Source organism: Cyrtonyx montezumae, unplaced genomic scaffold (genome assembly GCF_038088225.1).
Source record: "Cyrtonyx montezumae isolate F1298 unplaced genomic scaffold, pur_monq_1.0 scaffold_5, whole genome shotgun sequence".
NCBI classification, from domain to species: Eukaryota; Metazoa; Chordata; class Aves; order Galliformes; family Odontophoridae; genus Cyrtonyx; species Cyrtonyx montezumae.
The window spans coordinates 12,778,900-12,802,149 of record NW_027072056.1 but is presented as its reverse complement, the minus strand read 5'-3'; the positions used below and the strand labels follow the sequence as shown (position 1 = coordinate 12,802,149).

Below are 23,250 nucleotides of genomic sequence, written 5' to 3'. Positions count from 1 at the left end.
GGGAAAAGCTGAATACAGAGCAGCTTGTTTGTTGCCCATAACTGTCAGACTCCTAATTCGGACAGGACATATTTTATTGATAGCAGAACAAACACAGTCATAATCCGTCCCTACCTTTCCTGCTGTGTGAAAAATCCCATCCATCCCCAGGGAAGCAGGGATGGCAAAACCAGTGGTGTGAACGTGAGGTGGAAGCATAAGGCAGAAAGCACAGTGCCGGTCTGCGTTTCTCACACATCGTATCGCTACGTTCGATTTTCCAAAAGCTTTGTTTTATTTTTTTAAAGGTAACATCTTTATTTATTATTATTGTATTTATTAGTTGTTATTATTATTATTATGCAGAGATGAGATCTTTTTTTTTTTTTTCCCCTTTGATCACAGAGCAAACAGTTTGCTTTGAAAATGTTAATGGAAGTCCTGATTTAAAACATTTTTTCCTCACTTTTTTGTTGTTGTGTGTGTGTGTGTTTGTTTGTTTTAAAACGTTGCAACAGGCAAGATCTGGGGTTCGGTTTCCTCGTCCTACATAAAGGAAGCTCCTGGAGTTCAGGCTCCTAGCCACTACCGTAGGTCCTGCCTTGCTCAGCTGTCGTCCTCTCAGTGTGGGTTCGCCGGGTGGGGTGGGAAGGTGGGTGGGAGGGGAGGAGCTGGAGGGAGGGAGGGTGTTTGTCAGCTATGTCGAGTCTTGGTTAACGACTTTGCCTCCATTCATAGTTGGTGTCCCTGAACTTTTTCTAGAGCGTCCTTGTTTCTCTCCAATTTCATGCAGCGATGGCTCTCTGTACATGCACACTGCAAACAGAAAAGACACCCGTTAGCAGCCCTGAAGTCGCAGCACCAGTGACCACAATGAGTTATTTGTAGGTGAGGCTGAAGTCCTCACCCCAGTACAACTCAGATACAGACATACAAAAGCCTCAGTGACCCGGTGGAAGATGCTCTTACTGAGATCTGCTATCTGCCCTTGCTGCCAGCCAGATCCTTCCAGAGGCACAGACAGAAACAAGGGATTTCTGCTTCCCCATGGGTAAGTCAGTCTGGGCTTTCTATGTTTTACTATTTTTTAATATATACATAAAATAAGCAATCCAGTTCACAGCACCAGGCATTGCCTTGAGATCCAATAGCAGGTTTTAGGATTACCTGTTCCCCAATCCTCAATCTCTTAATATGAAGATCTTGAGAGTCTTAAATCAAAGCTACACTTGCCTTTGAGCCACCCAAACCTTCTGTGTGTGAAGCTCTGGGTCCTAAAGCAATGACTGAAGCCCATTTGGTGCCTTCAGCCAAAGCCTGAAGTCTATTTTCAGCACTGCTTCTTCTCTCTCACATTGCTCTCAGATTTGCCAGGGCAAATCTGTGAGCAGACCCATGTTTAAGCAGCTGTCCTTGTGCCTCTGAGGTGTGCTGGCACACTTTGGTGGCACAACGACAGCCCAGTGGCTCACACCAAAAGGAATAGCTCTGGGAGAGCTCATCATGAATGTGAGGAGGGAGGGGGGGTGCTGTGGAGGGGATGGAAATACTGGGGCACTCCAAGGGCATATGCTTTGCAGTTGAGAGACTGAGACAGGTCCAGCTTTCAGCTCTCCTACCTGGATCTTTGCAAAAATTAGGATAGAAAGAACTGATTGTGCACTGCTTCATGTTGTAAAAACATAAGATGGGGACAGAGCCATTGGGTTTCAGTTCTGGGTACTCAGCAACAGCAAAATTTCAAAAATTATCTGAACAAATGAAACAAATACCCCATATATAAAATATATATTTTATATGTTTGTTATATTTACAACCTTATTTATATTTACAACCAGGATTTGCAAATAAATCCTGGCAATTAGAGGCAGGCTGCAAATAACATTATTGCTCTGCATTCTACTCCTAGCTAGATAAACAGTTACAGCAGCGTGCAACAATACAGGACAGAGATAAAGTGCAGTCAACTGTGTATTAATGGGAGGGATATCTCATTGAATATATGAGCAGTGAAAAATATTACTTTTCTCATAGAGCATCTTTCACACAGAGCATTCAGAACAGTTCAGACACACACACACACACACACACACACACACACACACACACACACACACACACACACACCCTGGGTGTCCCAGTGCATTTGGGTGGCAGGGGCTGCACTGCAAACTGTCACTGCAGCACTGTTATTTGATGAACATGAGAGAAAAAAGAGAAAGTGCATAACTTATCCACTGCATTTGGGCCAGAGTGGGCAATGCCAGGGCTGTCCAGAACCCTGCTGTCTGGATGCTGCAAGGACAGTGTGCAGCACTGGTCCCATAGCTGCGGGATGACCCTCAGGATGCACGTCACTCCTGAGGCTGACCTCATTCTCCGATTCTCTCCCATCAGGGCTGTGGTTCTGTGCTGGTGGTGCCCCTTTTCTGTGCCATACACAAAGTGCTGCCTCAGTCCCAGCCCCTTCACCATGTCCAGAGGCACTTGCATGAGCCTTCCCCAGGCAGCTGTGTCCATTAAACTCACCCCCTAGCTCCCAGCCTCGGTGCTCCTGCTGGGCACTGGAAGATGAGTTCAAAGCCCAGAAGGACAGACAAAGAAACGCAGAGAAATTCAGGGCACAGTCTGGGTTTTTTGCATCAGCATTGGCCACAGAGTCATGAATACAAATCAGGCTGCAGAAGTAAACACCACGCAACTGAAAATTAAGGAAACCCTGTACCTAGCAAGCAAATAAGGCAGGAATTAGAGGTTAATCCTCCGCTCCAGCAGATGCTGTGAGCACTGACAAGGGGCAGGGCTGGAGGCTGCTCACTGTGCTATTCAGACAGCACTGTCAAAGCCTCAGTACGAGACAGGTTGTGCCAGCAAACCACGCCAGAAAACCAACAGCAGCATGGGTCCTGCATATGTTCAGTATTTAGATGCACCTGTATCATCAGAGTATGCAGAATTTGTATGGCATCACACACTAATACCTGGATATTTGTACACAAGTGTGTACGCATGGGGTTGTAAGGACACAGTGATGCTGGGGATGACTGTGTGCACACAGCACCAGGCAGCTGGGGAAGGATGAGCAATTCGGTGAGAAGAGGCTCCTCTCCTGCTCCTCCCACCCACCCACACCCACACACCAAGCCAAATACAGCCCTTCATGTCTGCAAACCTAGTGAATGCTTCGGAGTTTCAATCAGATAATCAGCTCCGATGTCCCAGATTCTAATCAACACATCCATATTCATGCTTTAATTGGGGAGCGCCGTGAGCCTGATCTGCTGCGTGGAATGGGGAGAGTGGGAGCAGAGCTGTCCCCTGCCTGGTGCCTTCAGCTCTTGGTGCAGGCTGCTTTGCATGCACAAAGAATTTTGCAAGCAAGGAGGGGCCTGGGGGGACCCAAGCAGGGTGGGGAGCACCCTGACCAAAGGCTGAAAGCACAGTGGGGCCACTGTCACATAACGTGCCCCAAACCCTGCATGTCTCACTTGGCAAAACTGCAAGGGGAAGAGGTTTGGAGGTACCTACACACTCCTCACTGCCTTTCTCCAGAATACAGGGAAAATCTTAAAGGTGCTGAGGTACATCCCTGAGGCCGGCTTTCCCTGCCCCATGGGTATGGAGGAGCTGAGGTTTTTCCAAGCAGGAGGGCAGGGCTGGGCACTGCTCCAGGTGCCGCTGCAGCAGCAGCCACATTAGCTGATGCTCCAGTGGAGAGAATTAATTACCTGAGCAACAGCTAGGGGCAGGAGCGAGCGAGTGATTATGCGCTCTCGTTTTCTGCCTCTAATTACTGTGTTCCAACCCCAGGCCCAGCCGATGCATTTCAGAGCTGTCTGAGCTGGAGGCTGCCAGCAGCTCAACGTGCAGGATGCTGCCAGATGGAGTCAGCGTGTTCAGGTGAGAAAGGCAATGCAGGATGACAAATGGCCAAGCAAAAGCATGGTTAAAATACAGCACATTTGCCATCTAATAAAATGATTAGCAGTTTGATAGCTGAACAAATGAGTTAGTAGAGGGCAGAGAACATACCAAAGCCTGTCTTCCTGAAAGACAGGTACAAAAAAAGGAGCTGTGTTTAACACAGACTGATAGAGTGGTAGGCCAGTCATCAACATGTCATGCTCCTAACTGATATATTGCCAAGTCCCAAGGGCTGAAGCACCAGGAGTCGGGGCAGCTCTGCTGGCTCAGAGGGAGGAAGAGTGGCCAGATGTGTCACACCACATACACTGGGGTTTGGGCCAGTGGGAAATGGTGTGGAGCTCTATTGGAAGAACAGTCTGGAAATGATGACTTAAAGGAGAAGGAACTAAAAACAGCAGAACTCATTCACAAAAAGCATCTGATAGAATTTTTACTTAAGGGACTGGAATAGTCTCTCATTAGTTGAGATGGGTTTAGACAGGGAAAGAACAAGAGGCACCATACGTGGACATGTTTGTCCAGTACTAATCGATGCAGACACTTAAGGAGATTAAAAACACTTTAAAAAAATTGCTTGGTGTCCAAGTGACAATTATACCCAAGCTAATTTCTTGCACAGTCTGGTTCAATCTATATGTCAGCAATTTAAAGGGCTCATTTAGCCCAAATGATCAGCAATCAGAAATAAAAATAATATCAAAAGAAATGTGTTGCGTATGTGTGTTTTTAACCAAGAGTGGCCCCACACAGTACATTAACTGCTGCCGGGCAGGCTGTTTGCCTTGGCTTTGCCTGCACACAGATGGGAGAGGAACTGAACGTTTCCCAGCATTACTCACTGCAGTTCTTTGTGTGCTTTTATATTGATGAAACTTGGTACGATTTTCAAAAACAAACAAGCACGTCCTACCTCCACTCGACCAAACCTAATCCCTCGTATGAGCCAAACATAAAAACCTTTCCAGTGGCTTTGCACAGAGCAGCCCCAGCATCCTGACCACCTACAGGAGACAAAACACTTTGTGGGATTAGCACAGCATAGACCCATACCTGTGAGAGAGGTAACATACATACACACACACACACACACACACGTACATATATTTGGTCCTTAGACGTTTCCTGGGAGGACACTTCATACTTACTTATCAGCTCACAGCCCATTTTCAAATCTGAGGAAAGAGCACTTGAATTCAGAAGTACTAAGCAACAGGAGTCTCAATGCTCCAGGAGCAATCTGGGCTGTTCTGTGATTCCTGTTCCTGCAAACGTTCCCTTCTCTGACCTGCTCCACATTTCTTCTGTGTGCAGCAATCAGCTGGGAAGTTTCAGCTCAGAGATAATTGCCACTGAAACGGTGGGTGAAGTGATTCCTGGCACTGCATGTGACACTGCTCCTTTCCATGGGACCTGCAGCCTCTGTGCACACATCACAGTGTCAGCACCGTGTCACAGCGTTAATGCTGCTGGTGGGACCTGAGCAAAAGCAAACCCACGTACGTACTGCAGATTGAAGCAGCAGAGCACCGTCTGAATAAGCAGCAAAGCACACACGCTGGGGAATGCTGCGGTGCTCAGCAGAAGGGACATGCAAATACAGCAGGAGAGTGCTTTCAATCATTCCCTTCTAGTCAAGTCAAAGAGAAAGATGCTGTTAAACCAGGGCAAGAGTTGCCCCTTTTCTCTAACATCTCTGCTTGCAAGCTGTGCTCGCAGAGACTTTGATGGATGCAGCACAGACAAGTCACGTGGAGCTGAGCACGTTTTACTCCAGCCCTCTGCTACCGACAATGAATCTTGGGTTGGGAACAGAGCCCTCCGTCTGGAGCCACAGTCCCAGACAGCTGAACGCTTTGGGAAGCTGACACGTGCCCAGGCTTGGGCAGCTGCCAGCTCTTTGATGCAGCAGAGGCCGCCTGCAAAGTGTGTGGAGGAGGGAAGGGGCGGAGGAGCCCTTCATTTGGCTGCCAACTTCCAAAGCGTTCGCTCGCTCAGGAGGTTATGTGACAGCTGTGATTGAAGCGAGCGTGGGAGGAGGCAACTGCAGGAAAGGGAAGCTCTCCGGCTGGGTTTGGTTTCTCAAAATGAAAGCTGGAGGGGCACTTGCTGCAATGAGAATGCCACGGCAGCCAGGCACCTCTGTTACAGTGAATCCTTCTGCCAGGGGAGCCGTGGCAGTGGCCTACTTTAATGCACGCAGAAGACAACCACTACAGAGCCATTCAACAGATACCACACGTGCTGCACTGGGGAAGAAATCCGGATTCCAGGGCACTACTCATTGCCAGCAGCCAGCCAGGTAGCAAAGAGCTAGCAGAAGGAGCTGGAAACCCAGCTGGGACAGCTAGCACTTGTAAAAGCCTCTTCCTAGCTGAAGGCAGGAGAAGAATGGTACCTGAGCTCCCACTGAAGAAGGCCCTGCTCTCTAGCACAACCCAAAGTGGGCTGAGGAAGCCAGCCCTGTTGCTGCTGCCTCCCAGCACCAGAAACGTCATTGAGAACAAGCACAGGAGGAGCACACCTGTGACATTCTCTGTTCTTCCAACACCTCCATCCTCTGTGCAAAAGCTGCAGATACCTGTGAACGCAGAGCTGAATTTCCCTTGAATTTATGAGTAAGAGAAACGGGACAGTTGCCTGTTTCCAGAATCAAGTTAGTACCTGGTAGGGGCTAAGCTCGTGACACTACATCTCTCTGTGAGATGCCGGCCCATAAAAAAATGCCATGGCAGGAGCCTGGCACACTTCAGCAGTGTTCTGTCAGCAAACAGAGGCAAAAATTCAACACTACTACTTCTACTGAAGCCTCAGGCTGTGACAGTGCACAGAGTTTTTTATGTGAGATGGAAAGTGGACAGAACTCCAGCAGTGCAGCCCAGAACTCCAAAAGTGCTCCCCAACACCCCAGTCCACACCAAATCCATCCCCAAATCTGCACCTGCCAACTCACCCACCCTCCACACCACACGGATGGATGGAGAGATTCCATACCTTCAATGGGTTTGGGTACAAAATGTGATGAGGGTTTGGTTTTTTTCACCCGGTTTCCCTTCATGATTTGACCTTCCTTATTGAGTCCCAGGAACCACGCTCGTCCGGATTCTTGCTGCCGGTACAGCGTGGAAGAATAAATAACGTAGTAGTTTTCAAAGACAGATTCCTTAAATTTGCACTCTGGTGTGAAAACATCCTGCAGTGAGAGAGAGAAAAAGAGAGAGAAGAAAAAGCAGTGGAAAGAATTAATCACTGATTTCCTAAATTAGACATCACTGAGCGATACACGACGGTCACGCATTATAGTCAGTTTAACAATAGAAAACTACAGGCATCAGCAATGATACTCATCCAGAAAACTCCCCAGTGAAAAAGGTGGCTTTGTTTTCCTGACAGGGCAGAGCTGTGGTTTACAAAGTGACCCACAGTGAACAGGCTTGAAAAATGTGCAAAAGTCAAGAATTCATGTCCCAGAGAGCTTGCAAACACAGGCAGCACAATGCACTTGTGTGATGTACTGTGAAGTGTGTATGTTCTCCCAAGTCTCACCTACAAGGACTTGAGCTGAAATACTATGCAAGAAAACAGAGCTGAGAAGCAGAGAAACAGCCTTACTGCTCACTGCTGCTCCCAGGGCATCCCCCCTGGCTTTGCTCTTACCTTCTGCATGATGGGCAAGAAATGCACAATGGGCATTGCCTATAACACTGAGGCTTCTACAAATACTTATGGACAAAAGGCAGCCTGCCAGGATCATGTAAGTGGATATGGAGAAATGGGAGTGCAAAAACCAAGTAACAAACTTCTTTTCAAAAGGAGCAGGAGGAAATGCTGGCACAAAGCCTGAAAATCTTTCGATAAAGATGCAAATTCAGACACAGAGAACTGGTCTTGGACCTTGCTGCATCCTGCAAACTTCTCACGATTTTTACAACAGGGAAATAACATTAAGCCTCTTTGAAAAGAGCTGGCTGCTCAGGGGGCTCTGCCAGCAGGCTCCAGCTCTTCGTTAAGACAGACATTGTTATTGGTCTGAGGTGTTGGGTTTTTTTCAGACCTGAATGAAAATTCACCCTAGCCAAGCAAGTGCTCCCATTGGGTTTCTCCGAATGATGATATTCTTGCAAAAAAAAAAACCAACATAACCAATCAAACAAACAAAAATGAAAAGCCAAAATAACACAAAATCCCCTCAAACTATGATGAATTAGCTTTTCTAAAGAAAAAACAAAAAAAGTAAAAAAAAACAAGTATCTTATCTTGCAGAACCTGGTCGAGGCATCCTAGAGCTCCATGATGAAGGCAGTGCTCCCTCTCAAACCATTACCACTCAGAGCTCTTAGGGAGCATCTCCACCTTCCCTAACGGAAAACCCATGCCCAACATCCAAGCAAAGCATCTGGAGTAATGCCACACGTTTACTGCAGACCTCATTTTAAGAGTAAACATTTTGAACATTCAGCAACACTCAGGCATGTATTCCCCAGCGCTGAGAGGGTTATATAAAGTGTTGTTGGCCTGACAATAAATCCCGTGTGCAGCAGACCTGCAGAGCCAGGCAGGCTTGAAACCACCAAAGATGAAGCACAGTAGAATGCACAGAGCTGTGCTGCACATGCAGAGTTGGCATCAATCAGCACCACACGCATAAATGCACTGTCAGACCAATGAGTTGTTTTGCCCCCTGTCTCAGGGAGTCTTCCTGGCTGGAGAAATATTTTAGGAGGAGGGAGTGAAACAAGCTGAGAGAGATCGGATGACTTAGAACACTACAACACAGTGCCTGAAGTAGTTTTCCAAAAGATCAGAGTTTAAGCACTCCTCAAATCCGCTCTTTATCTGCAGGCCATGCCTGGCTGCAGAAGATGTGCAAACCCAGAGCCAACGCCCAGCCCACCCAGCTCTCATTGGGGCCAGCCAGGCAGCAAACCCTGTGATGGATGGGAGCATCTCTGCACCCAGGTTGGGCACTCAGCCCCTTTCTCACCTTGTGTAGTACAAAGACAGTTTTTTATTCTCGATGCAGCAGAAATATAAAATATAGAAACTACTGCATATTGAAATTGCAATTATAGAAAGAAAAATAGTCTAGATTTTTATTTAAAAGTTACTTAAGATCAAGTGTACACAAAAATATTTATTTTTAAATTACTGTTATATAATAATACTTTAATAATATGTTTCCTGATATCCAACCTGAACCTTTTCTGGCACTACTTGAGGCCATTACTTCTTGACCTATTGCCATTAACTTGTACCACTAAAGAAGCAAAATTATTTACTTTTAAAGTGGACATTTTTAATAAAGACAAAAAAATAAAGCAAATAAAGCAGAAGCAGTGATTTCCATTATATGTTTAAGCTCCCCCAAATTGACACAAGCAAATGAACCTTTCTGATCATTTCTGAGTTGGCTGGTTGCTTCCTCACCCCCCATATATTAGCTGAAATATAGCAATGCCACCAAAACACATTTCACTTCTCTCCATTAGGTAGGTTTAAGAAAACCCAGAAGAGTTCTAGTTAAATGATGCCACTTAAAATAACTATTTTTATTGGTCTTATTACATACAACACTGCATTAGCAACAGCTGGTGTTCTACTGTGCTATGTAGGGACAACACACACTGCAGTGCAATTTCTTGTACTGGCATACTGACAACCCCTATAGTCCTCACAGAAAAGGGATGTGACAGACAAGCAGGATTGAGGGCGTGCAGCCGAGGGAATACTGTGTGCATCCTTATGTTTTTCTTAATTGATATCTTCTTGGTGGCCAGTATCAAGCCTCCAAAGTCTACAAGGCATGGCTATGTCATGGCACTTGGTTCCTGTCCATATCTCTTGCTTTGTACCTCCTCATAACAAAAGGATCTTGGGACACTAATGGCAGAACCTATATACAAGCTTTACTGTCAAAATTAATTGTGGCAAATACATCAAATCAGGTGGGAGCTGCTGGTTCTGATGTCTTGAACTAAGAAGAGCTGGGAAGAAAGCAGAGTGCAGGTGAACAGGACAGACTTCACACTAACAGTTCGGAGCAGGAACTGCTGCATGGGATGAAATCAGAGATAACTGAAGGTGGTTTGGGAAAACCACTGAATTATTGTCCAGATCTTTTTTGTTTGCTTTGTTTTTTAAGATTATTTCAGTATTAATTACATGTGCTGGATGGGGAGACCCATCTATCAAAGGTAAAAAAGCAAAGGAATCTTTAGGCTGACCCCTACGCCTTCCTCCAGAAGTAATGGCATAGGTATGGCAGTCTTGACTAAATTGTTTTTTAGGTAGAAAGTAAATACATTTGCTTTTACACTGTTTGGAGATTTTGAAACTAAGACATTTTGTTAAATGTCAACAGATACTACTGAAGTGATTTGAAAAAGCAATCTTTTTTTAATTGCTAAACTAAAAACTTCCATGAAATATTTGCACAAGAAACGTTAGCAATTTACATGCAAAATGAATAGCATTTGCCTGCAACTTGCTTTCTGTATCTCAACCCAAACGCCTGAACAAGAGGCAGTTCCACTAAGACAGAGCAATTAGACTTGCTTTGAAAAACAAACACAGATCTCATTTGTGCTAACTCTCGCTTGATTGGAAATTTCACAGTTTAGGAAAAAAGTAAAATGGCATCTATCACATGCAAAACTAGAGAGAACACAGTCAACTGCCCTTTGAATCACAGAAAGTTGCTGAATGGATGTAACCAGCATTTTGGTTTTTGTTCTTAGTGCAACAGACCTGCTCAGGGAGGGTGGAAGGTACCATTGTTTGCCCCAAAAGCTGTTTCTGTTTTAGAAGAATACGACATTTAATTTGTCCTTGATCCCAGCAGTGCCTCTTGCCATCTGTAGATGGAAATGTGGACTTCCAGGCACAAACCCTGAAGGAGGCAGAGAGTATTCTGGGAACGCACAGCCACCCCTGGAAATCTCAGCTCCCTCAAAAAATGCCAACCCAATGGTGTCACAGTCCTGGTATTACTCCAAGGAAGAAGCAGACCTTTTTGTTTTGTTTTGTTTTCCCTGAATATCTCCTTTCATTGTAACCCAAAGGATAATAGCAAATATACACATCCGCACACAAACCTTATGACTTAATAAATTTAGTTAGAGAAACAAGCAGCAATAAAAGAAAAGGCTCATTCTGCAAGTAGTTTGTGCTACAGTTGAGGAAAAGGATGTTAATTATGAGTGCTGAAATACCTAACCAACACACTCCCAGAGTAACAGTTTCCCTCTTTTACAGCACTCACAGGTTTCGTTTTTATATTCTGCACAATTACTGAGCCACATCTTCAGATGGGATAAAAGCCCTGAACTGCACCAAAGCCTACCACATGGTAAAGATTCCCTCCCAGAGATATGGCTCAGGATGGTTACTGATGCTAGCATTTTGATTTGTGAGTTCATCGAAGTCCATCAAAGTCAGTTAAAATGTACTTTGCTCTCTACAACTCCCTGCAAGGAGGTTGCAGGGAGCTGAGGGCTGGCTTCTTCTCTGAGAAGAGGTGATGGCCTTAAGTTGCACCAGGGGAGGCTCAGGTTAGATAGTGAGAAAAACTTCTCTGAAAGAGTGGTGAGACACTGGGACAAGATGCCCAGGGAAGTGATGGAGTCGTTGTCCTTGGAGGTGTTCAAGAAATGTGGAGATGTGGAACTTAGGGACTTGGTTTAGTGGGTGATACTGCTGGTGGGTGGGCGGTTGGACTAGATGATCTTGGAGATCTTTTCCAACCTTAATGATTCTAGAATTCTATGATTCCGTGTTTATGGAATCACAAACATTGCTATCATCAATGGCATTGCGTTGTGGTGGTAGAGGCAGTCCATGGAACCCTTGGATTACGTTCACTAAGCCTGCACAAGCACTCCTCTGTCCCAAGGAAGAGGATAACACTGCAGCAGAGCATCTGCTTTCTGGGGCTCCTTAAAACCCACTCCACGTTCCCCACTGACCTCAACCACAGCAAGGTTTAATTATGATTAAACCCCTTTGATGCCACGAGCACCAAGAAGCTCAGCACTGGTATCAAGTACATCAATCTGAGTGTATAAACAAAGACACTGGACTCCCACAGACACATGGGAATCCCCAGATGAAATATCAATTACCAACTCCCATTTAAATCTCTGACAATTCTTTGAATACCTGGGAATTTGTGACCACAAATCTCACACCATGACACTTGTCTTGGCATACTCTTATTCCCAGGACCGGTCTGTAATCACATAGGTCCTGTCCACAGGATAAGCCCCTCCGAGACTACAGCAGTGTCCTGCTCCATGTAGCTCACTCCATGGCCTAGGCTTGCCTCTGTCTAGAAATGCTTTAAAATAATTGTAGCTGAGCTCTCTCTTGGCATGTGATCAAGAACCGCAAAACTGCATCCAAACTTTACATCTCATCCCATCTTTGCCCAGATGGCAGGTGATATTCACTGTTCACACTCCACTTTTCCTCCCCCTTCTAGCTCCAGAAGAGATGGGTGACAAGTCTTCCTGGTGCCCTTTTAGAAGTAGGAGAGAGCAAATATGTTTTAAAATAACGAGCTGCTACATGGGAGTGCACAGCCCTGCTACAGAGTAGATATACTTGAGGAGACAATATGGTTATCTATAAGCATTCTGACTCTTCCTGAACCATCTGTGGGTTGGAGGGAGCACATTTTCACACAAATCCCCATCTATTCCAGTCTGGATCCCAGCTCTGATAGCTGGGAAACAACAGTAAGTAGCAGCCCAACTTACTGCCTCTGAAAACCGTAACAAGAAGGCTATTCACTCTTACTTCTGTGGGAACTCTCTGTACCCAGGGTATGTGTTGTGCTGACTTCACTTGAAACACTCCAGACGCACGGCAGATTCTGCAAGACATGCCAAGCTCCATCCTGCTCCAGCTGGATGGCCACCCAGATCAAAAACGGTTTGTACAGATCCACATGAGCCATGGTCTCACATCTGGGAACTCTGAGTTTTTGAGAGCAGCGCATCCCACTATACTATACTATATTGCGCTCTTCTCCTCTCAGTTCTTGGCCTGCTCACTGCACAGATACATTTTTACTAAATGCTTTATAAAGTTAAATATGCTCAGGTTCCCTGCACTGGCCTTTGGCGGATGCTCATGCAATCCTGATAGGAACATGGCTTTCAATTTAATGAGTGCTGACAAGAACATAACTCAGGATGATTCTTCAAGCTGGGCTGTTCCCTTCCATGCCTCCCTGGAGATCCTGGGTGAGAGAAGAGGCTCCAGGAGAAAGATTTGAGTACTGAGAACTGAGCAGCTCTGTGTACGGTGTTATCTGGGAAAGGCTGCACACTGAGCAATGTACAGATGGGGTACATGTGAAAAATGGCATGTTTTGTCTGATGCTACGCTTTTTGGTATTGATGGATCCCAAATTCAAATTAATAGTTGCATGAAATAACTTTTCATCATTTCTTTTCAAAATACTAGGTAGATTTGGATTTTACTTGATTGGTTCGTTCTCTGATCTTGGACTTTATTTCAAGCTAGAACTGTAAAGCCTTGAAAGCATGGAGCTGTTATGCAGTGCTCACAGCATAGCTCGTTCACACGGAACGGGGTCCATGCAATTCAGCATCACTCTTACAGAAAAGCAACTGCTTCCTACAAGTGGGGTTTTTGGACAGCATTGGTGCCACGTTCCTGGCACCAGGAGATCTGGTGAGAGCCCAGGATTATGTATCATCAGGAATCCCATATCATCTATTGTCTTCTCCTCATTTGTTTTCCTGACAGAATGTCTGGAATTGGTAATATCGCCATCAACTCTGCTTTACTCCAAAGCAGCATCCAGAAATACATCTATGCATTCAAAGATAATGATCATGAGACAAGATGGGACAAGATGAAGATATGTTAGCTGTGTACAAGAAAAACAGACTTCCTAAATTAGCATCACGCTGCCTCATCTGCTAGTGCCCAAAATAAGCATGAAGAAAAATAATAATGTAAGAACCCTAGAAACACGGCCAGATGGGATGCTTTGAATCTGTCATCTCTCTATGGGGCCAGAGAGTTTCCTGGCATCACTTTCAGCCTGGGCAGAGGACACGATAAGTTCACTTTGGGCCTTTAGTCGCTTTTGCAACATTGCTATTTTTACAAATGTTGATAATAATAGCGATGATGTATGAACTAAAATAATGATTATGCATTTTCCAACATGATACTATTTGGTCCTGACACGAAGAAGGCTCTCAGTGGAAAACTAGCAGTATTAAATTTATCATATTGTTATTCATATTGAAGCTATCCTCAAAGGCACAAACCACAGTAATAATGCTATGGACATTCAATAAAACCTCCCTCGCCAAGGCAGAAGGAAGGGAAGATTTTTTGTTTTCTACATTTTTTTTTTTGTGCAGAGATCCAGAACTCTGACAGACCAAGTGGCACGCTGAGCTTTCTGTAAAATACAAGGTGTCAGAGCTAGCTGAGAAACTTATTTCCCCTGGGTTCCACTTCTTTTTCTTAGGCAAAGGCCCTCTCTTCCTGACATAAATGAAGTAATACAGCTATAACAACATGAGGGAGAAGGGGACGTTGGCAAGCTCAAGCCCTTGTCAAGCAGACTCTTGTGAACACCGACAGAAGCCGTGCTTGCCCTCACCCCAGTGCCATGGCTGGACACTGAGCACAGGTCTGAAGAAAGGAGAAGGCTTTAGCACAATTTTCTGTCTGCTTCGTTTTTTGAAGTAACACGTCATGTGGGCAGGAGATAAGAGAACGTGCCAAGGAGCTCACCAGGCCTATTACAGCCGTAAGCTGGCGATGCACTGAGATAGCCTCTTTGCTTGGACTCTTAAGTTCAAACCGCAGCACTCGGTGGAAGCACGCCATCACTGACACACTCCCTATCGTCTCTTATGCCAAGGAGATCTCCCCTGCATTAAACCAGTTTCAGAGCTGTCATGACCAGATCTGGAAATTCAATTTCTTTGCTGCTAAAACTTCCATCCTGAAAACGAGTGGTGCTAGAGGATTAATATTTTGACAGTGTGCTGACAGGTTGGCTACAACTGGCCAATTAAGCACAGGCCCTGTGGTCTAAAGGCATCAGCTGAGGCTGGGGTGAGCTGCTGTTGGACAGGCTGCATCTCACAACCAAAAAGAAACATTATGAGAAGTGTGAATATTCATGTGGCGTTTGCCTCCCCCTCGTTACAGCTGCTGCAGTGCCTACGCAGAGAAAAGGAAAGGCTTGTGGCATATTCTTGGGTTGGGGCCACTTCTGCTGCCCACCAAGAGGACTGCCGGGAACCCACCAAGATCTCCAAGCCTGTGTCTCAGCATGGTTTCTGATGACCGAGCCAGCCAAACAAAAGGCCAAGCTGCTTCCTTAAAACCTGCCAGGTCTACCCTCTCTGCCTCAACTGCTGCGGGCTGCTCTATCTGCAGCCAAGCAAAGCACGTGCCTAATGCTTCAAAACCCTCTGCTCATCATCCCGCACTGCCCATCGGGGATACATCTACAAAGGCACAGGGGTTTCTGGCATGGCTCCGTTGGGCCTCAGTATCGTTTACTGCAAGTGGAAACAATTTGTTGGTGAATACCTTCTGTGTCAGCGAGGCGTTGATTTGAAGTTCAGACAGCAGGTTCTTGTGCTGGTTCCGAGTCCTCCAGACTCTGTGTCCTTGAGCCAGACACTCTGAGCTACCGTCTCATCTAAAATTCTTTACAATGCTCATTGTGTATGAAAGAGCTGGTCTTCGGCTGTGTGTAACAAAAGAGATATTCAGCCTGAGGAATGAATGAGACTCAGCTCCCAAGAACATTTTTGGGTGAGAGAGGAGAAAGAAAGTGTTTGGCACAAAATGCAGACAGCCCTTTGTTCATTTATTTCCCGGGAATTCAGAAAATCAGCCAACTCTGCTGCGATAGAAACCCCATCCATATATTGACCACAGTATCTCTGCTTAGCCTGAACGAGCTGACAAATCTCACAGCCTGTAACAGCTTTACAGAGAAGGCTGGGCTTACTTATACCTTGAATAGATCTCCACGATACCTATGTGCTGACAACCTGACTTACTCTTTTTTGCTATTACTTTAATTTTGATGTGAAATAACCCATGGACAATACACACGCATTTTGAATGGACCCAAACTATGCCACAGCTTAGATCAAACTGTTCTACTGCAGGCAGCCAAGTGACCCATTGCAGCTGACTCTTTGCTTCCCAGGAATCAGACAGATGGATGTATATCATCAGGGATTTTGCAGCAGTGGCTATAGTGAAATTTTTCACTCTGCTGAACACTTTGCTAGAGAACTCAGATTGGCTTTGGCATCTGATTCTGTTCAGAAGCCAACTAATGACTGCAACTTCCAATCTAAGATAATATAGTCACCCTAGAGAGAGTAATACAATACAGCAACTCTATTTGGCACAACACACAGTAAAGCACGAGATAATTTTATCCTGTTACTAATATATAGGAGAGTATGAAGCTGTCTTTAAATTATATGATCCAAAACACATCAACAAAGCAACCCAGAATTAAAAATTGGCATATCTCATTCATAGCTGTGCAGCTCACAGCTCAGTGAGTCCAGGGCTCCCCTTCATCACTGTGTACATTTCACTTTAGTTGTCATACTTCTGTGTCTACAATGCTGAACCAAATGGGTAGAGTGAAACTGCTGGTGGTGAGGACTGTTTGGCAATTGCACTGTCCACATTTCAGGATGGGTTCAGCTGCCTGTCTGCCACCTGCCCACACAGACCAAATATCTGGCACATCAGAGGGACTCCTGGGGGGTACCCTTCAGTTTGGTGTCATCCAAAAGGAATGCACTCTGTGACGTGAACCAAAGAGCAGCATGTAAGTGTAACTGGAAAATTTGCTCCACAAGTGCACTCCTGATCTAACCAAAACACTAAGCCTTTTAAAAAGCACTTCCTACCAACATTCATTACAAGAGTCACTTTAGCAGTAGTAAGAAAAAAAGGTCATTCATTGAGCCTGCCTATTTGAATCTCAGCACATTGCTTGCAGAAAGCCAGGAGCTGACCACACGCCACACTTGGATCTTTCAGAGATCTGACAATGCTTCTCTTAGCGTGGTGAGTTTTAAAGAAATCTATCTGGTCAATGTGTTCTAATAAACACACCAGAAGGGGAAGGAAAGCTCAGGGCTTTCCTGACTGTATCACTGGAGAAAGAACAAATCACCATCTGCTTTCTTCTTTGCTAGTCCAGAGCAGGGGGAAAAAAAAACAAGACAGAAGAGAAACTATCTGCACATCGACATAACAGTACTTCCTCAATATCCACAATATTTCATAGTTTTCACTGATGCTAAGTCCTAATGATGCTAGGTCCATTAACGCAGCAACAAGAGTAGAATTGGATCTTCTACAAAGCACTAAAGCTGGACTACACATTCTGCTCAAGGAATAAACACTGATTCATGAATGTTTCAATTAAGATGGATACGATCACTTTCATAACCAGGGAAATAAAGAAGATTAGAAGTCCTGTGGGAACATAATGGCTGCTGCCTGGAGCAAAAGACACAAAGATAACCTGAAGTCCCAAGGTGTCTGACTTAACCAATGGCTGGAACCTCATGCAAGCAAAATGATTAAGCAAAACTCTATTATCTAATGATGTACTCATACTGATGGACCTGAACAGTCACCTATGCCTCTACAGTCTATATAGTGCTGGGCTCAGCAGCAGGCACGTGGTGTCCCACGCCATTCAAAACTGTCACCCAGGGCAACAAGCCACTGTCAGCATATTTCATGAACATGAAACAACATGAAACTGCTCGGAAGGTGAAAACCCATGATGCAGAAATTCAATCAGTAAGTGGAAGAACACTTACAGAATCACTGGACTTTATTCGCTAGTCTTACACTACCGCATCTCTACTGACCCAACTGAAGCATATTAGCTCATTGCTAATATGCCCAGAAATACATTCAAGAAGCCTGTGCATTCCAAATGCACAGAAAGTGACAGCACCATTGGGATCATTTTACTTAGAAGAGGGCAGTAAAAAAAATATGAGGCATGGGAGGCACAGAAGAAAAATAATGAGAGCTGTGAAATTTTACTTTTTAAGTCAGTCATAAAAAATAAGCTCCCAACTGACAAGGATGCTTTCAGAAGTCTGCTTTCTAAATTTAACTTCTCAATATCAAAGTCTTGGCTTTTGTTCTTTTTGTTCTTTTTCTTCGTTAGTGTAAACTTGATTAAAAAAAAAAAAAAACGAGGCGTGATAATGGTGGTGCTACACATTTTCAAAAGCCATTTTTTTTTAGCTTTAGCTTCTTCAGAGGGTGCAGATAACATTCATATAGATACAAAGCCATTGCAGAAAGACTGTTCCTTAAGAGCAGAACTGGCTGCAGGGTTTAATATGATAGGAACTGAGATTCATAATCAACAGCATTCACATTAATAGCCATTAAGTTATTCATTCCTATCAGGCTCTGGAAGTCTGTAGGAAGACTAGGTTGCTCTGAAAGGCTCAACTCCCAAAAACTTTGTTGCATGCCTTACTTTCAGTTTAGTGTTTTATAACCCCCTGATTTCCTGCATTCATGGTGCAAGGCTTTTCCAGAAGCCCACTGCCACGTGCTGTCTCTGTCTGTTGGACTAAGACGATCTTGTCTGTCTCTTCCAACCCTAATAATTCTATGATCCTCCATAAAAACACAAAGCAGGCCTCACAGTTCCCCTGTGAGGAACAATAAGCATGGCCCCAAATAAACAACCTGAGCTGCAAAAGGTGCCAACAAAGCAGTATTTTGCCCTAAAAAGACTCCAGTCTTTTTTTCCACTACTTGCGTCCTGAGCCCTACTGCTGACCTTGAGCTGTTTAATTACCTCCATAACCAAATTACACTGTAACAGAATGTAATTATGCAATCACATAACAAATTATGGTTTTGCTCTTAGTCTTGTATGCAAAGCCACCTTTGAAGAGGGCAATAAAAAGGGCAATTACTACGAAAGGCCAAACCAGCACCACGTACCAATTACTGGGCACGATGCAGGGACAACATCCACTGGCAGCCCCAATCCATCTGTGATCATTGGCTGGGTCTTGCTAGACACAGATGGGCAGTTCAGTGGGACAGGAGCACAGTAACTCCTTAATATCAGAAATAAGGGTCGACGTACCACATGATGCCTTATAGCACAGCACCTGAGTACTTCTAGGAACAGAGGAAGCCCCACTTCAGTGTGCATGGGAGGGACATGGAGAAAAGAGGTCAGTTGTAATGAATCCCTGGATTTGTCACAGTCAGAACGTGCATTTTCTGAATCACAGCCCAATGCTTTCAGCATAAGAAGTTCAGGGCAGCCAGGGAAGGCACTGTCATACCAGCACTGAGTCACTAGATTGCTATGGCCTGTTCCTTCTGCCTGACTCCAGCAGAAGCATCATCAATGAAAGGAATCATGAAGTTGTCAAGCAGCAATGCTGAATGCTGACACGTCATAAAGCCCTGAAAGGTCCATGGAAATGAATTCCCTATCATCAGCAGCAGACTTTCTCTTTGAAAAGGTAAATAGCTTTTTATGTATGCAGTATATGTTTTAGCATGCACTCTACAGCTGGCAATGTTCAGCCTCCAGTGTAACTTGTCAAAACCTGATGATATGCCTTCCCTTAATCAATGTGGCAAGCTCCTGAACACCATGTGCTTCAAGCAGTGGGCTGTTGTCCCTGCAGGCAAGAGAGCAAAGTGAGCTGTCATTCTTGCTGCTATACTTCCACATATGCAACTTCCAGCCATCAGCAGCCAAAACAGCTGGATGTGGCTCACAGCTTCACCAGCACCACCCCTCTGAGCTGTGGCTCCTCAGAAGGTCCTGGGACAGGGCTCCTTCCCATCCCTTGGCTCAGTGTGAAGAAGACAGATAAAAGAAAAGGATGACGGGCAATGTGGGATGGCCACAGTGCTTCAAGGGCCTTTCCTTGTCCCAGTTCTAATAGGGATGTTTCACTGAAATAGGATGAAGGTCGTTACTGCTACATCCCAGCCCAAATTACTCATAAAGCAAATTCCCCCTGTACTAGCCATTCCACACCCCTATGCAGAGCTGAAGCAAAACATGAATGCATGCAGACAGTAGCCAGCACATCGTACGGTTACAAAAACTTGTGCTCAGATATCCAGGGGAATTGCTGAAACAAGACAACAACTGAAAATCTGACCGCCACCACAGAGCAGCTGGGAACACCTGAGGTGTGGCTGAGATCCCTCAGCTCCAGGAGCCGTTGGAGAGCTATGAAGGTGTGCACTCAGGACAGGGCACTGGGGAGACGTGTCTGCATTCACAGCTCAAGCATGACAACTGCACTGACTGCACTTTTGAGAGAAATATGCTAGGGACAGCAGGGAAGCACGGTGATTTCATCTTCACCATATCCAACAATACCCCTCCCTTTCAGGGATGACCTTGCAGGGTGTTGCTGCTTAGGGCTGTTCACACTGGGAAAGGGGATGTGCCCTCCCACGCATTTCAAGACACCACTTTGCCTTGAAACCTGTCCCTAAACCACTTGTCTCTTTGAAGTCTCACAATATGGGCAGTGCCACATCATAGCAACTCTCTCTTCTTCCTTCCACTCATAACTTAACGTTATCTTTTCCCCCTTGCTCATTTCTCCTTCACTACTCCCTTGCACTTTATTTCAGCACCGCAAACTTCCGTTTCTTCCTGATTTACATTTTACACAAATGAGACTTCTCAGATACTCAGCTGCTGTGCCGGGTCCTACAGACACAGGTCACACTACGCCGTGCTCTAAAAACATTTAGACACAATAACAGAATCACAGAAGACATCACCAATCCTGACACTCCTACTTGGATTGAGTACAAATGCTGATGTTCATACATCACTTACAGGCTGGCTTCCTAACATGCTCTGTTTCAACCTCAATGGATTTTAAGAAACTCCTCTTTGTCCAATTGCATCATGAGTGACGACACAAAGAAATGAGAGACAGGAGAAGGGCTTTTCAGCACAATGAGAAAGGGACGTACTGTTCTTCCAGGGTAAACTTTGTGGGCATGATGGAGCAGGAAAGCAACAGAATCAAGGTCATTGCCAACCACTTTTTCCAACACAGAGAGCCTCAGCAGCAGATATAGGTTGCTCTGAAAGTAATGCCTCCTCTTTATTTCCACAGGAACTGTAACAGTTACAAAGAGCACAGTAACACTACTTGATAAAGTAAATTTTCTGCCACAAAACACTGTTTTTCAGCTTAGTCTCTGCCCCTAGCTGTGCATTTTCACCAGCAATGAACAACATCTCTTCATTTTATGCTCTGACAACTGTACACAGCCATCCAGAACACAGCTTGCCTTTCACACTGCTGTTGCCACTGCTGAAACACACTATCCACCCTTCGCTGTGCTCACATCCATTGCTCAGTCCCCATAAACACTCACAAGCATTGCTGAATGCCAGTGGGTGCAATTTTTTCCACGTGGAGGAGTTCAGTGATACACATTTGCATCATACACACTTCCACGTCAGACATCATTTTGTCATACACCCCTCTGCTGCCATCTCTCACGTGGCAACAAAACCGAATGGAACAGTGGTGGAAAGGTTCAACCTCAGCTGTCATACCACCAACATTCGCCTCTGATGTTGTGGGCCAACATAATAAAACAAGAGGTATTATTTTTGGAGTAGCCCTTGTATATTTGGTGTGTCTTACTGCTTCAGTGCAGTATAGGCAGCACACTGCTGAGTGCAACACATGCTGCATTTTATATACATCATATTCTAACATACACAATGACATCTGCGCATATGCAGTCCTGGATATGTTCCCTGCAATGGCCCAACCTCTCTGCTTTTGCCTTGGGGCAACTTCTGGTGTGGAAAAGGAGTGTCCTGGCCCACTGCCACACTTCTGCAGCCAGGAATCTCCTGGTCTACCCTCCACCTCCTCCACACCCTCACAACAGCCGGTGAGTGGTGAAGATATGTGGCTCCTGCTCAAACACAGTTTATTGCTGTTGCTGTCAACTCACTCTGTTGAAAATAATCCAAATGGCAACAGTGAGAATCCTCAGCCAAACATGTTAATTTCCATGAAAAAAAGCAGCTCTCAAGGAAGAAAAGAGTTAGAGGCAATGTGCAGTGACTGACAGCCAAGAGCAACCACAAACAGAAATTCAGACCCTGTGTGTATTTGCTGGGACAAATACAGGACAGAGGAACATTTTAAATAGAGGGTTTTTTTTTTTGTTGTTCTGACAGCAAGTTTGGTGCCAGCAGGTTATATGGTTTGTGATTTTTAGGTTTGATTTTCTCCAAATTCATATACTCCTGAAGAGAACAAAAGCATTGCTGCCATTTGGTCCATCTATGAAAATTTCATAGCAGTGTTTGTCCCCTTCCTGTGGGGGCACAGAAACCAGGGACCAGATTCCCCAGGGAATGAACAGCTCAAGAGTGGTCCCTCCTGTAAGGAAGTGAGTATTTAGGGCAACAGATTTTAGTGTCTGGAGACACAGTGCAGAGATTGAAACAAACCACTGACGGGCATTAAACTAATTTCTATGTTAAAAGGAAATATCAAAGACCTCATCAAATTCTGAACACCCACCGTGACCTGATGGTGCTTAAATGGAGCTGCAGCCATCTTGGTGTTATGTGAAGACAGCAGAGGCTGTTCTTGGAAGGTCTCTGCTTCTGCCAGGGACAGGGTAAGCTGAGATTGACAGCAGGATTTCCCCACTGTTCTAGCAATACAACCATAGGAATTCAATGGCAAGTATCCATACCTTCAAAGAAGACAAATACACTATCCACAGACAGGTAATACTTTTCTGATCTCCCCTGACCTTGAAGATCCCTTGACAAAACTTTCTTCTGTATTTTAAATGCTGTTTCTATATTACTGATGAACCCTACAGTCACGCCTAGTGAAAATCCTTCAGACATTTGGAATATCGGAGATTGCTATTTGGACAGGTGACAAACCCATTTCTGCTAAGCCAATATTTTTCATATCAAGAGTCACCAAGCAATGGCAATAAGAGTGAAACAAGATGAGAGCTGGAGATAGCATCCAAGCTCCCAGCTGATTTCCTGAGTGTCCTGCCAGCCAGTGTGTGCTTCTGTGCTTGATTAATTTATATCGTGAGTTTCTGAAAACAAAAAGTGTAATGCTCAGCTTCTAATCAGAGCGTAAAAGTCCTGCAACTGATCAGCAGGCAGTGAACGCTCAACTGCACCGCGAGATACTCACTCTTCTGAGATCTTCTGCCAATAATGATATTTTCACTGTGCAGCTCCTTAAACCGAGACAAATA

At 45.0% G+C, this 23,250-nt stretch overlaps 1 protein-coding gene across 2 annotated transcripts in view; it reads right to left on the bottom strand.

Annotated features, from left to right (window-relative positions):
- Window positions 1-464: 464 nt before the first annotated feature.
- Window positions 465-23,250, bottom strand: part of FGF12 (fibroblast growth factor 12) — a 184,062-nt gene continuing 161,276 nt past the window's right edge. For both annotated transcript variants that reach the window (XM_065748430.1, XM_065748429.1), the window contains exons 4-5: window positions 6,898-7,096; window positions 465-795 (exon numbers count right to left, since the gene is read on the bottom strand). In XM_065748430.1, the coding sequence (XP_065604502.1) occupies window positions 677-795; window positions 6,898-7,096 (318 nt within the window). In that variant the 3' untranslated portion in view covers window positions 465-676. The remainder of the gene's footprint in view (window positions 796-6,897; window positions 7,097-23,250) is intronic.